The sequence below is a fragment of the Micropterus dolomieu genome, linkage group LG02 (assembly GCF_021292245.1).
Source record: "Micropterus dolomieu isolate WLL.071019.BEF.003 ecotype Adirondacks linkage group LG02, ASM2129224v1, whole genome shotgun sequence".
NCBI lineage: Eukaryota > Metazoa > Chordata > Actinopteri > Centrarchiformes > Centrarchidae > Micropterus > Micropterus dolomieu.
In genome coordinates this window covers 16,686,172-16,701,270 of record NC_060151.1, presented here as the reverse complement: position 1 = coordinate 16,701,270, position 15,099 = coordinate 16,686,172, and the positions used below count along the sequence as shown (strand labels likewise).

General features: G+C 41.1%; 1 protein-coding gene across 7 annotated transcripts in view; it reads left to right on the top strand.

Annotated features, from left to right (window-relative positions):
* cep112 (centrosomal protein 112) overlaps positions 1 to 15,099 on the top strand; it is a 104,315-nt gene that overhangs the window by 18,275 nt on the left and 70,941 nt on the right. For all 7 annotated transcript variants that reach the window (XR_006823370.1, XR_006823367.1, XR_006823365.1 and 4 more), the window contains 9 exons: positions 3,356 to 3,442; positions 6,001 to 6,100; positions 6,497 to 6,615; positions 7,167 to 7,310; positions 11,837 to 11,991; positions 12,298 to 12,427; positions 12,534 to 12,626; positions 12,855 to 12,914; positions 14,120 to 14,199. Coding sequence is in view for 3 of the 7 variants with exons in the window: in XM_046041316.1 (XP_045897272.1) it covers positions 3,356 to 3,442; positions 6,001 to 6,100; positions 6,497 to 6,615; positions 7,167 to 7,310; positions 11,837 to 11,991; positions 12,298 to 12,427; positions 12,534 to 12,626; positions 12,855 to 12,914; positions 14,120 to 14,199 (968 nt within the window). In the remaining 4 variants the exon portion in view is untranslated. The remainder of the gene's footprint in view (positions 1 to 3,355; positions 3,443 to 6,000; positions 6,101 to 6,496; positions 6,616 to 7,166; positions 7,311 to 11,836; positions 11,992 to 12,297; positions 12,428 to 12,533; positions 12,627 to 12,854; positions 12,915 to 14,119; positions 14,200 to 15,099) is intronic.

The following is a 15,099-nucleotide window of genomic DNA, read 5'->3' as shown; positions in this document are numbered from 1 at the left end:
CAGGCTGATTAAAGCACCCCACATTTCTTTTTAAAGTTTGTGTGCGAGTGTGTTCATGCCATCTTCAAACTAACCCCTTGGTACCTGACCAGAGAGATAGTTGGCAGCAGGCACAGCATGGCAGATGAAAGTGTTAATGTCAAGCAGTCACACTCTAATGGTCACAAGCCCCAGACTGGGGATCAGGCCCCTTTTCTTTCCGTTGCCATAATGATGCAGTCTCTCTAATCTAAGGATCCTCTGGGATGTAGCTTGAGCTCTCAGCCTGTGATTTAGAGGGCCATAGCCAGTCTAATCTGAACGTTTTCAAAGCTAAAACAGAGCAAGCTAGCGAGCCGTAGTAGTTTAAAGGGGACTAGTTCTATCATTTGGCTTTCAAGATGGCACTTCAGGCTGGGAAACACAAGGGACCAACAGTGTTCCATAATAATAAAGTTACTATTTTAGGCATTTCTGTCCTCTGTACTTGATTCTTATGGACTTGATGGATTCACATGAGTAATTTCAAGTTATTATCTGTTTACTGACTCTGTGTTTGGAACTACCCACCTCTAAAACTATGATTTATTTTTTTTTCTCATGTGTCAGAGTTTCAACCTTTTATCCAACCTCGCTATCTGGACAAACTACACTAAATTAACTTCTTGTCGGAGTGTGGAAATGGCATCTAGCTGCTCCTCAGTAGATAGCAGAACGCTGCATACTGACTATCGTAGAGCATCTGTGTTTACTGAGGATGAAAGAGGCACCAGGACCTTGTACATCTCCGGCAAGACGAAGGAGTTGCACAAAAGCAACCTTGCTTTGTGGAGCCCAAACAGTTAGCAGACAATTTGTGCACATCCCCCCTGAGGAAAAGGGCCTTGACCCCCGCGCCAGCTTTTGAGAGCAGAAAAAGCAACTGCTTCCGCCTTGCATTCCCTCTCTTATACCCACCCCCCCACCCCCTTTCCCTCTCATCCTTTCAAGAGCGAAGTGTCAAAAAACATGGCATCTTACAGCACTCGCTACAACTCTGAAGAAGAGAAGAGGCAAAAAAGCTGTACCACCCAGTCGGGCTGATTGAAGGCATCTCAGACGCCTTAGGTGTACGACATTCCTCCTCCTCCTTCCTTCACTGGCACTTTTATAAACAAGTTTCAAACACCCCTGATCTAGTTTGACAAACTTTCTCCAAAGACCATTTGAAGAGAGGATGAGAAAGTGACACCCCCATATGTGCTTATTTATATTTTTATTTTATTTATTATTATTTTTGGGGGGGAGGGGTGCGCCAGAATCAGGTCTCCACTTACTCTGCTTTTCAATCACTGCCATCTCTCTCCCTCTCTCTTTCTCTCACCATCTTTTGCTTTTTCTTTTCTACTCTGACAGGTCTCCCGTGGCCCCCCCAATTGCACAAGAAACCGTGGTAAATCAAGAAAAAAGACATTGAAGAAAGAGACAGAATACTTAACAGCACTTTGTCAAGGATACAGTGTATAAATGTAGCTGAAGTGCAGTAATGAGCAGACACTTCTAGACTTTTATTTTTAATGCTGCTCAGAATGATCACACAAAGTGAAGTGCTGACATCTTACCAAACCTGAGCTCTTTGGGGTTTAGATTCCACCTTTTCAGTCTCAAAGCATGGATATATATTTTCTCTCTAACATCCAGGATGCTGTTGATGTCTGTGTTGTATCAATATTTATACACTTTAACCATACTGTAATTGAATCATATTTTTATTCAGACCATCATCACAGCTGCTTGCCTTTGATTTATACCAAAAGAAAGTCTAATGCGGTTTTACTGTGTAAAGTAATGTTGTGGGGATTTTCTACTTAATTGTTTTGATGACTGTAACAAACAAGAGCTAGCCCTTGGGATGTTGTTAACCACCGACACGTTCACACACCCAACCATATTTTCAAAGGAAGAACACTGTCACCCTGCTTCAGGGTTGATTAATGCACCAGAAACAGACAGTGACTAAACATGAGTAGCGACATCAAAGCAAATGGCCAGTCATCTGTCCGTCAAAGGGTTCTCTTTATATTTCCATGTGTTTGCGAGCGGAAACATCTTCCGTGTAATTCTTAACAAACTAAATGGAAAGTAGCTAGAACTAGCTAGAAAAAAGCTGAGGAAGAGATTTTTAGAAGCAAATGTGATTTACAAAAGAAATGATGTATGTAAATTGTGAAAGATACTAAAAAGTGTATTTTAAACGTGGACTGAAAAATAGATCATTGTTATGTAAAGGATGAATTGATGAATTTCTCTAGCCCCAGCCACAGGCCGTAAAAAATAAATACTGCCATGCAAATCTCTAAACATGTTCATACATACCAGAGGATAAACCACTTTTATTTTACAAAACATGTTCCTTTTCTTTGGCATGCATTCAGGAAAAAGTGTATCCTTTTTTCAGTAGCAAAATTTTCTACTGTGTAATGAGCAGTATAGCCTCACAGTGCTGCTATGGTTCTTAGCTCACTTTTGTCACAGGATTTCTTCAACTAATCAGTGACTTCATACACTTCAGTCTGTCATTGAGTATTATTGGCTCTCTGCAGAGAAATGTAGTCATTCAAAGGGGAACGCCTTTCAAAGCCATATTTGTGAATAATATTGTCTTAGCAGAGACGTGATAATTACTTTCCAGAAGGGACGAATGACTAATAGCTCCTTTTGTATAAAGAGACCATAAAAAATTTTCTTAGTCAATTAAAGTAGGTGATGAGTAGATCATTAGGGTTTTATTTGACAAACACTGGCTTAAGGAGAGCTGTTTCAACATGTGCATGATAACGCTGAACTTTTGATCCTCTGAACTGTGTTCAAATGAAAACAGTCACTCTTCATGATCAACTGCCATGTGTATGCAGTAGACACAAACAAACGCTTTCACCTTGTTGTGTGTACTATAGACTGACTGAAAATTTTATCGCACACATGTACGCACACAGTTGAGCACATCTCAGCTTCACACAATTTTTTGAAGCTCTTGTTGCATGGATAAATGTTTTTAAAAGTTAATGTAGTTTATTTCATCATCTGCGCTTGTGTGCAAGGCGGGACACACGGTAACGTCTTTCATCCAGATTTCTTTTATTTCTGTTATCCTGTCACACTATATGATACTGCTTTTTTTGGATGCTTTTTTTTTTTCCAAGGCTTGTCTCTTTGAAGAACAGTTAGGACACAGACCTCAGTGTTTAACTTACAAGAACAAAACTTGTTGCTTGTGTTGTCTGGTAATTACTAAATAATATTTTATTCCTCAAGCAGATTGTTTTTTTTTTTTTTTTTTTTTGCTTTGCTTGAGTCATAGTGTTACATGACTTTCTTGTGTTTTCTATGTTTCCAGACTGAGATGAAGATCAAACTTATGGAGGCCAAACATCAGGAGGAGAAACTGAAGATGCAGCAGAGACATGATGCAGATGTGGAGAAAGTAAGAATCTAAACTCAAAGGTAGCGAATCCTAGCATAAACCTAAACTGTGTAGAAAGAGAAACTGACACAGAATTAGTAGAATATCCACTATATAAGTGAAAGTTGTTTGCAGAATCCTCATGGATTCATCTTATATTGTAAAATAACACATAAGAGCTTCAAATGACTCAATAATTTCTTCTGCAACAGGACAGGCAGGTCTGTTAACTTGAGTGCGCATGAAAACTAGTTAACTACGCCTATCATTGACTCTTGATTGCATTTGATGGCTAATGAAAAGGAAAGGGAATGAGCCTATCCTTTTTTCATCACCCCATCACGCAAATAAACCGCTCTTCAAAAGCTCTTTGTCAGCTGGTGAAAATAGCAGTAAAGCTGGTTTATTTCGCACTAGGTGCCCATCAGGCTGCAGATCAAGCACCTGGGATCTGTCACGTCCTCGCTATGACTTTCCTTTGCTGCCACAGAAGCTTTTAATAAAACAGAAAAAAGCACTTCAATTTTCTCTCCACTTTAAGATGCCCATTGCTTCTTTGTGTTTGACAAGAGACAGGGTGGCAGCCAGCTCTCTCTCCCTCTCTTTAATTACATACAGATTGCGAGTTATGTCTGATTTAATTTACTAGGAATTTTTCCTAGTATCCTCTCTAATAGCTTCAAAGGGGAGAGATTCAGGGTTGCACTCTGATGAGCCTGATGGAAGGTGGGCAATCTTGGTTTGGTTTAGTTTTAATTAGTCTCTTTATGAATAATGTAGAGGCTGCTGAAAGCTACTGGTCATTGTCCCCGTGCTTGAAATGGAGAGGGTAATGAGAGAACAGGCCTGAGCGTTGTACGCTAATGTTTGTGAATCAGTACTGTGTGTAGTTCTGAAAGATTTAATAACCTCAGGGGAAGAAGCACATCCTTACGTTAAAATCTGAGATTAACAGTAGACCACGGCGTAAACTAGAAAACAATACATGGTCATTAATAACAAATGCGTTTTGTTTTAAATGCCACTGGGATTAAATAAGTGTTTTTGTTATGAAATGTGTTTGTGTTTCTCTGTGTGTACAGAAAGTGTACTCATGGTCTAACTCCAGATATTGTAGGTGTGTTTTCTTCCCCAGTTCAGTTACTCTCCATTCACTCATGGTATTGGTTAAAGTCAACCAGGCTGGATTCCCCCTGCATTAGGATGTATGAAGCCTAAAATGGGCACCCTAAAAGCTGTCATTTCCCACCGTCTAGTGCACTCTCCCTGGACCTGACACTTTGTCATCGCCTTGCTTGGTTGACCCCTAAAAAGACAACAGTGTCTCTGGGCTGGTGAAAATGAAAAAAATTGGGTATCCCTAAATGTTCTTTGAACTTTGCTCCAGCCACCCCAGCCTTCTTTGATCTGCCCCCATCCCACACAGATGATGACAGGCTTGGCAACTAAGTGCACTTGGACAGAACAAAATACTAGAAAGAAAGTCTTTTGGGCTTTGGGACAGTTCTTGACGGAAAAATAAGCACTCTTACTTTCTGCCATTTCAGTCATAAAATCAAAGCATCGTCTGTTGTTCGACCAGTCTGTTTTGTTCGACCAGTCTGTTTTGTTCTGTCTTGTTAATTGCAGGGGTAATACCGTTACCATTATCAGTTACGCTTTAGATTAACAGTTCAAGTAGCTAGATGATTCAGTTTCATTGAGAGAGTAGAATTTGTTAAGGTGACATTAGGACAGCTGACTGTGGATTTAGTGTGCCTTGTACCGTCATTTAACAAGAAACTGTGTGGGCAGAAAACCACCCTTTGTTCAGAACCTGTTAGAAAATGTGCCTTCTGCCACACCAGCCAGCAGACACAACTTTAGACCAACTGCATAATGTACATACACTGTATACACTCATTATGCAGTTGAGCCAAGACACTGTCTTCCTCTACATGGAGAGTGCTAGACTGTCCTTTTTTTGCACTTGAGCTCTCCTTAGCCTAATTTAACTAATTACTCACAGATGGCAGCAGCAAACAGATGTAGTTACCTCATCGCACCTCAGCACAGGTGGTTCACTCAGATGCCATTTCAATCAGTTAAGCCATAGCCTCCTTAGGATTAGACAGGCATGTGGAAGATTAAGTCTCGTCAGGTCATACAGTGAATCATGTTTACAAAATGTCCCCATAAATAACCAAATCTAAAGATGAAATATCTGTTTTGTTTTTGTGGAATGATCAGGATTGACAATAGGGCGCTGTTTTGTTGCAGTGTTCACGAACATTACCAATGGAAACAAACCTTTAACATCATCAGAAAACATTGATTATTTAGATGTAGGTGTTGTTAGTTGTACTGTGAGTGTAATAAAGTTTTTTTGTTGTTGTTGTTTGCGGTCAGTATTTTTTGACAGATTAGCAAAAATTCTTAACTTTGCATGGAAAACTTGGTTGATTACTTTGATAGCTACTGGTGAAAAGTAAAAAGCTTCAACAAAGACGCTTTAACCACCACAATATATGCAAGATAGCTATTTTCTTAGCATTAGAATATTCTCCAGTGTTAAAAACAGTCTCCATGTCCAACCTTAGATTCTGGACCGAAAGAATGGTGAGATTGAGGAGATGAAGAGTGCGTACCGGGCCAAGCAGAAGGAATCGGAGGAGATGATCCGTAAGCTGGAGAAGAAAGGTGAGAGGTCACTGGATTGCAGGGTTAACTGGAAGGATGTTTATATTAGTGTCTCTGAACACTCAGCGTAAAAAAAAATACAATTCCACAACTGACAACGCTGCTGTGGAGAGATGTTCTCCAGCTGTGCTGCTCAATCTAAAGTGGGCCTGCTTAATTTAGTCTTCCCTCAGACCTCTCTTCTCTACTCTTTTGTCTGTTTCTAAAAACATTTGATGAGAAGCATTGAAACTTGGCAAAGAGTAGTGCTACTGGCTATCTGATAGAAGCAATATCTTTATTGACATTGATTTACTGACAGGGCATCAATGAGCGTGTGTGTGTGTCCATCTATGTACATACCCTGAGGCAGGGCCTGACAGCTCTTTGTGTGTCTGCGTGTTTGCCCTTCCACAGTTCAAAGTGTGCTGCGGGAATCCCAGGTCATTTGCGAGAGCAAGGAGAAGCAGGTTGCTGAGCTGAAGAAGATGTCGGATCAGAGCGCCGACTCCCTGAAAAACGAGTGGGAGAAGAAGGTATGAGGGAAAAGTTGAAGGGCTTGGAGATTGTGCAGCCCAACCCCCTGTATGCAGCCCTGAGCCAGAGGAAGACTGTTTGATAGCATGAGACTGGTAGACTTCGCTGCAAGCAGGCAGTCTCTGCTATACTGCTATAAAAATCTTTATTCTTTCATGTAAGTAAGTGTGGGCTTTTTTAGTGATGAAAAGTTAATGCTCTCTGCCCTGGGTAAATTGTGTTTTCACTCCTGATAGCTAAAGCTAACTGAACTGATGGGTCTCAATAAGATCCTAATGAGATTTCAATGCATCTCCTTTGGTTCACTTGGTGTGCGTGATGAGCAATCATGTGGAACAATTTTTCTCTGATGTAAACCCCCCCCCCCCCCCGACATAGCCATATAGACAATGTTTATTCTCCTTGAATAAGCTAGACATTACTTGCCGGGAGAATTGGATTTTATGAAACGAGAAATTATAGAAGAAAATGTGACAAAAGAAACAAAAGCCCCAGTCATGAGAATACAGGGAGGAAGATCTGTGACTGTAGATATTCTGTGCCCTTCCAGCTGCATGCTGCTGTGACAGAGATGGAGCAGGAGAAGTTTGAACTGCAGAAGAAACACACTGAGAACATCCAGGCACTGCTGGAGGACACCAACCTCCGTCTGGCTAAGATGGAGGCAGAGTATAATACTCGGTCACAAGCAACTGTGAGTACAGAAACAGATGTGGGTGATGCATGTTTAGGATTTAGATATTGATCAAGCTGAAGGGAATGCTAGTTTTACAACCATTGTACTGTATGTATAAGAGAGAACTTTGCATGTGGTTGACTCCAAATGGTATCAAGATGTAACAGTTTTAAAATGTTTTAACTTTACCTTGACCTCATGCTGCCTTTCTTAGCCAGGGCACTCTTGAAAAAGAGATTTTATCTCAATCTCTTTTGCCCTAAATAAAGGTTAAAAATAAAAGAAAATGAAACATGACTTAATTTGGATTGGTATACTAATGTTTATTCAATACCATCATTACTTTATACCAAAGGGAACTGCTTGTTGCTGTTTAGGAGATTTATTTTAAATGGTAGCAAAAGACTCAATTGTTCAGACACTTCACGTGGGCAGACTGTTTTCTGTGCCCAACACCGGAATTACAGGATTCTGGGTGACAAGATGTGTGTATTTTTGCACAAAACTCTTGCTATGTGTAGGTCTGAGGTATGTATATACATCTTTCACATCCTAATTATAAAACAGTGATCTACGCCACTCCATGGCTCAAATGAAGGGAGACATCCTGTAACCTCTGGGCGAGAATGACACTCATATCATCTTTAAAAGGTCTTTGATCCATTGTGTGTATTGTAGCTTACACGTGGCAATAGTTGTGCTCGGGAGATGTGCATTCACATACACACACCTCCCAAAGGGACAGTTTATATTACATCACATCAAAGGGCTTTGCGTTTCACACACATTTCATTAGTAGGGGGGATCATCAGCACCAGAGGCCGGTCGAATGCACTGCTTTGTAAATATTATTGTTATCAGTATCAGCATTCATGGGTTGTCATATGTATCACACATATACACGCGCACACATTGCTTCTGGCTTTAATCTGTCAGCAGGCCCACATTTAAGAGGCATCAAACACTGGACAGTGCGGGTCTGGTGGTAAGGCACCTCTTTTAATAATTAAGGACAGACAAGGCCCCAGAGAATGAAAAGAGCCCTCTGTCAATGTAAATTAGCTGCCCTGCTGCTGCAAGTTTGGACTGACCCATATGTGTGGACTTTATCTCAGGCAGTTATTACAGCACTCTTGTTCCGTGGTTGGTGTCTCTGAGCATAATCCTTTAGAATCAGTCTTTTATTGTGAAAAGGTCTTTCTTTCTCTGCTGACGTGTTGTGCTTGTAGAATATTCATCTGTTCTTTGACCCAGTAGCTAGGAGCTTCAGTAACTTTGAGCATGTGGTTTGTACAGTAAATTGTACTATTTGTCTGTTTCAGGCCACTAGTACTCATCTGCTTACTATGAGGGGGAGCTGCAGCTGCTAACAAAAGTTCATACCCAGAACACGATGTGAAAAGTTCGCATGGTTCACATGAAAAAGTATGCAAGCCAAGACATACTCAGATTGATGATTAATTTTCATTCAAATACAGCATACTGGATCTGGTTTAATAACAGTGAAATTAAGAATGTTCATCTGCCCATCGCTACCTGGTTGGATTTCTATCCAACGCGGATCAAAGATCTCACAAGGGGCTTACCGATATGTCAGATGCTGTTATTTTTGGACGTTATCTGTGCACAGGGCAGAGCGGATAGAGTGATCGAGTGGGTGTTTCAAAAGAAAGACAAGCCGGTATCTGCCTAGGTTTTGCACCAGCCAAACTCTTGACTGTAGTCCATGCATGTCCATATCCAAATGACTGACAATGGAGATATGATTAATATTGTGTTGTGGTTAAAGATAAGCCCCCCCCCCCCCAGCTAGTATTTTGTTATCTTTTGTTGGAGTTGTGTAACTGTAACCTACCTGGACAATGGCTTTTGTTTTCTTTTTTGTGTATGAACACACAAAGAAGTAATTGCAGTGTGTGGAGGTATGAGCCATATCTGTGCACCCTCGGTAATAGTCATAGTAAAATAGGAGTATACAGAAGTATTTGTTTGTCGCCTGTTCCACAAGTCCACAGTCACCTGTCACTGTTTTTTATGTTGTCTGTCAGAATGCCTTCTCCACAAGCTGCTCATCCTCTAACACTAGAGTTTGAAACACAACGTGCATACACACACACAGCCTGACAAGCCTCAGGAGATGAGTGATGCCGGCTGTCTTCCATGTGCTGGCTTTAGTTCTGATACAGAAATTGTAAAAGGTCATCACCCTATATGACTTTTTTTTTGTTACAAATTGTGTTTTTTGTCTTTTTTTTTTTTACTTCAAAGACTTTATCACTTCTAAATCTCTGAAGGGGAGTGGAGCTCATAACGTAGCGTATGTAGCCTGCACTTCACACCTTGTAATTCTGTCTAAAACACCTAATTAGGGGACTTAATTTGCTCCCGCTGAGTGTGTCCAGGTGTGCCCAGTCCAGCGTCAGTATGGAGAGGTGCTTCTTCTCATCTCCTGCCAGAGAGCTAAGTGTCAGCACGCGTCCCAACACAACACAGGCGCCTTGTTCCTTTTCTTAGCACCCTCCACTGCTAACACAAAGACAACTCTCTCGCCAGCCTTGCCGGGTGCTGCTTCTAGTACTCTTTTTTTTTTCAAACACACCGCTCCCTCCTCTCCTGTCATTCCACATTCCTGTCATCGCCAGCCTCTGTCATCGTCTAGATGGACTAGCAAGCTCCATCTTTAATCAGCGCCCCGTCATCGCCTTTATCAGCCTGCGCACACTGCATTCCACACTGTCACACACACAGAGGTACACATTCACATGCTGGGGGACCGTTTGCAGAGAGTTTCATTGTCTTTATTTAAAATCAGAATCCAGATTGAGCTTTTGACATTTGCCACTGAAATAACTTGACAATGTTGGTGGAGAGTGGAGTATTTCAGCCTTAACACGTAGGATCAGTTTGTTCAGATTTTTGGAACACGAGTTAAAGGTACACAGAGGAGTGTATTTGAATCTGATATGTTCCTTATCTTGTACGCAAAATATTTCCGTGCAATTGTTACACATTTGTATTACTGTGCTTTCACCAGAAATGTGTATCATTTAAGCGCTGTGGTTGTTTCAGTGTTTACTCGCTACTTAAATCTGCTCACCTTGCTTTCCCCTTCAGTTCTATTTTCCCCACACATGCACACACCTATATTTCTGGTCTCTTACTGCAAACACACTGGCCTGCCTCGCCTCTTTCTGTTTCTCTCTTTATGTATGTGTCTGCTCTGTTGACTTTCTCCATCAGCAGTACGTTTTATAAAGTCGCCCGAAAAGACATACAACGCGTATTTTGTATTTTTCCACCCGCAATTCCGTTTTTACAGCAGCAGGAGCTCCACATGTGGAGGAGGCTTGTTAATGACGCAGCCTATCAAAACAATCAAAACCAACGTGGTACCAAAGGGCATCTGCACTGGTGTGTTTACCGTCACAAGGTACAAGATACAAGGTAGATTTATTTGTCACAATAAAACAGGTTGCAGAGTGAAATTGAGTTTATAACTCCCTTCTGCTACGTAGCAGATAATGTACACATAAAAGCAATTATAAAAATGGTACACAGAAATAAACTATATTGAGTGGAGCAGTGCTGAGGATGAATTTGAGCTTAAAAGTCTGGTAGCTTGGGGGAAAAAGCTGCCCTGAAACTGTTCACCTGCTCCATCTCAGCACCACTGATGAAGACAGGAGTGAGTGTCTTTATCTCCTTTTTCCTGAAATCAACGATCAACTCCTCCTCCTCCTGGCTACCGATTTTGCAAAATGCTAAAATCGGTAGCCAAATATAACTGTCTATTAATATACCTGGGCAACCCACCCAAGAAAAGTCAATGTGTGGGGAAACACCGTATAGGCATATTAACATTTGACCTTTTTAAATAGGAGTGCTGAGGTTTCAAAGAGGAAACATTGCCCCATATTGATATAAGTTGCCATGATTTGATCTAAATGCCTGAATTAGCGCAACAAGGTGAAATAGTAGCTTGGAATTACTGCTCTAGAAACATGTTAAGAGGTAACTGTAGTGCCTCTAGAAAAAGGAAGCAGACAACAGTTGACTTCAAAAACTGCTGCAGTTGAGCTTTTGTAGACTGGATGAGCAAAACAGATGAATTTTATTTTTACTTGATAAGATCATTTCCTGTATAACATTGAAAAAGTTTCTGCTGGTTTGACCTTTGTATAGAGTATGTTTTGTTTTTGAAGCTCTTCGGAGAATACCAGTGCAAAACTGTCCAACTCTAGCTTTACACTTAATCATAATTGCAATATATAACTTAAGCAGTAGGTATCTATAATTTATGGGCAACAGTCTTTAACGTTTATGAAATACATTTTAGAATGAGTATGTTATGAAATCAAGGATCAAGTAAAAGAGGTGGTCATCTGAATTGTTAGCCACATTCTTCCTTACTAGCAACCAGATTGCTGTGTCTAACTTCACTATGGGAGCACACAGTCCTCTGACCCATGACATTCTCTCAGGCTAGTTCCCTTATTGGTTCAACCTGTTTGGTTTAGTGGTTTCTGTGTATGCTTGTGGTCCAGGAGCAAACGGTGCGTGAGCTGGAGCTGCGGGTGAAACAGCAGTCGGCGGAGGTGGAGAAGGGCAACGCGCTGCGTCACAAGGTGACACAGGAGAAGGCCCAGTTGGAGATCCACATTGCATCCATCAGCGCCGAACTGCAGGAGGCCAACAGACGGTCTGTGAAATAGGGAGTGGTGAAAAGAGAATACTATTTAAAGCTATGTATGTGCCAGTTCTTCTTAAGTAAGCTGTCAACATGTACTCTCATTGTAAAGCTTGAGGTCTTAAAGACTTATCACACAACCCCTAACCATCAAGGTGCATGTAAGGTGCCAAGAAATCCTTTAAATGTGTTGAGACATAACTTTAGCAACGGGGAGGCAAAGTAACTCAGGTAATTTTTTTTAGCTGGTGACATTGAAATATGAACAGGTCAGTTAACAGGTATTAACTACCCTGCTGTGCTCTTACCTGTCCACAGAAATGGGATTCTGCAGAGGGAGAAGGAGCAGCAGCATGAGCAGCATGAGCAGACTGTGCATAAGCTGCAAGCCAAACATGAGACTGACATGAGCCACTTACATCAGGAGCATGCTCTGTCTGCTGCTAAGGTCCACATTACCATAACATCTCTGCATGGCTCTCCCTACCAGCCTGCTAAATTTACTGCGGATTGATGCAAATTACCAATTTCCTCCCTCTGTTTCTCTCTTACAGGCCTCTGAGTTGATGGAGGACTTAGAGAAAACTATAGCTCACCTCAAACAGCAGCTCCTGGACAGTGAACATCAAAGACACCAGAAAGTCAGGGTAAGATTTAGGTGGTGGTTTTATTGCGTATATGTGCACTTGCTCGTACATGCATGTGTAACTCATCTTAATGGGTAAAATGCATGCCTAAATGCCATGCATCTTTTCTGCCACTGTAGCAACACCGGCTGTGAAAATGCATAAGGCTGCAGTTGGTTTGTCTTTTTTGTGATGTGTCATAGTATCACCTCTGCCACACGGAATCATTTCAACTCTGCTTGCTTTCAGGATCAAGGGATAAAGTTTCAGCAGGAAAAAGATGAACTGCAGATCAACTGTGAGAAAAAGGTAGAGTGTCCACAGAGAGACAGAACTCCATAGCTTCTGTCGTTACATTTAAACAGCCCTGGACAAAGTAATTACGGTCAAGATGAGATCAAAGCCCGGAGTCACATGTTCCCCTTACTTTTAGATTTTACGTCTGGTCTCGTAAAATCAGAGCCGTGATTAACCGGTAGATGTAGGACCGGACAAAGAAGAACAAGGATGGAAAATCTATAATTTAGCGTAAGAGTTATCAAGCAAAGAAAGTTGAGAATGGAAGTTAGAAGCACATACAAATAAACTTGTACAGTCACTCTGCAAAAGACGACATTCAAAAGGGACATTTTTCTGCCAGAAGTATGCACTGTCAGTGTGCCCAGGCCTGCACTTAATTGCCTCTTCACCCAGGTCTTTACTTTTCAGAGACCCTCTTCAAAGCCACAGAGCAGCTGTAAACCATAGAGTGAGGAGACCATTGTTAATGATCTAAGCTGGACCAGACCAGTCCAGGCCAGACTTGTTGGAAAATCGGGTTTTAAAGACCTGCTGCACCTGGGTCATCTTCAAAGTGCCACAGTTATAATATGTCGGCTGGTGGCAAGCTGGCATACCCGGAGACAGGGGCCCCTCTGGCTGATACACCTGCAAGAACTTAGCAGGCCTCTGTGCACTTTTTTCATCGTCAGGGAGAATTTAATTTAAGCTTCTCTAAAAGAAAGTCCTAGATTGGTTTTGATGTCTTTGTGTTTTTCTCAAATTCAGTCTGTGTTTTATTCTGTCTCTTTATCATCCTGTACCGATTTTTCTACTTCCATCTTTTTCCTTCTTCATTCTGCAAGGTGACAGGAGATGAAAACAATGAAAGAATTACGAATCAGTTGTTCAGTTTCCTTTTTTTTTTTTTCCTCTGGAAAGATTCCTCTGTCCACACCTCTGGAGAGGTAAATGTATATGTGAAAGAGGCCAGAGTGTACGGGATCTGGACATAAGAAGGGTCCATATGGCTCTCATAGATCCAGAGTGAGAGGCCCCCTCTGCAGGCACATAGGCTCAGATGGTCCTTTTGATGGGGTAATAGAGAGAGATGAGACCAGATGCACAAGGTCACAGGCTGGAGAGTTTTGTTGAGTGATGTTTGATGGTGTCTGCTGTTGCACTCACTTACACCCCTCTGTCTCTCTCTATCTCTCTATCTCTCTCCCTCTTTTTACTCTCCCTCTCTCCCTCAGGTTTTAGCAATCCACAGTGAAGCAGAGAAAGAGAGGACAGAGGCCAAGAGGAAGATAGCCAAACTAGAAGATGCACTCAGGTACAATGAGACAGACCAAACCGAAAGTGTAACTTGTCACAGTAAAAAGAATCACGGTGAAATTTTTTTTTTTTAAATTGTACAGTGTCAGTTCAAAATCTAACTTAGGAAAACAATTTTATTTATCAGTGATTACAGAGTTATTATCCCAAAAACTGTACTTTAAAGCACTGCTTCTGGCTGTATTCATAGTATTAAACTGTAGGGCTGATGCTAAAGCCGTACATTTATTAACCTTAGGTAAGATCCCATTGATATTATCTTTCCTGTGGCTAAACCTTTATTCTCAGATGCAGCAAACGGCTGACCATTGCATTTTGAATACCAAATGTTAGGGTTCATATATAGCTCAAATGCGAACACAAATAGCTTCAACGTATACATTTACAGTATATTTTATCAGCTATGTTAGAAGAAACAATAATCACATTAGTGAGCTTTAAAATCTGTATGTCTGTGTGGGGTCCTACTCCTTACCTCTTGGCCAAGTGTTTGACACAACACTCTCGAGCACACCATCAGCACGTCAGCCAGTGTGAGTAAATTTGTGTGTATTTGTGCTTTGCAGATGTGTGCAGTTGACATAGATTGCGAGCTGGAACAATGACTTCTTCACATATAATAGAATGGAAAACAGTAAGGGAGACTTTCAGGCAAAGTATGTGTCTGTGTCTGCAACACTGCACAAACCTGATCATCATCTAAGAATATCATGAAAAAGCAAGCACAGTGATTGTGCCAAGAGTTATTTGACAGGTATATGGACATATTTTCTGCTTAACTACTGTTTGTGCTGAAATTGCCCCCTTTGGTCATTAGATTTCCAACATATATAATTAAAAAAATAGTAGTTTTTTTTTTTTTCAATTATTAGTATGACACATTTAGACTTTTGTGGCT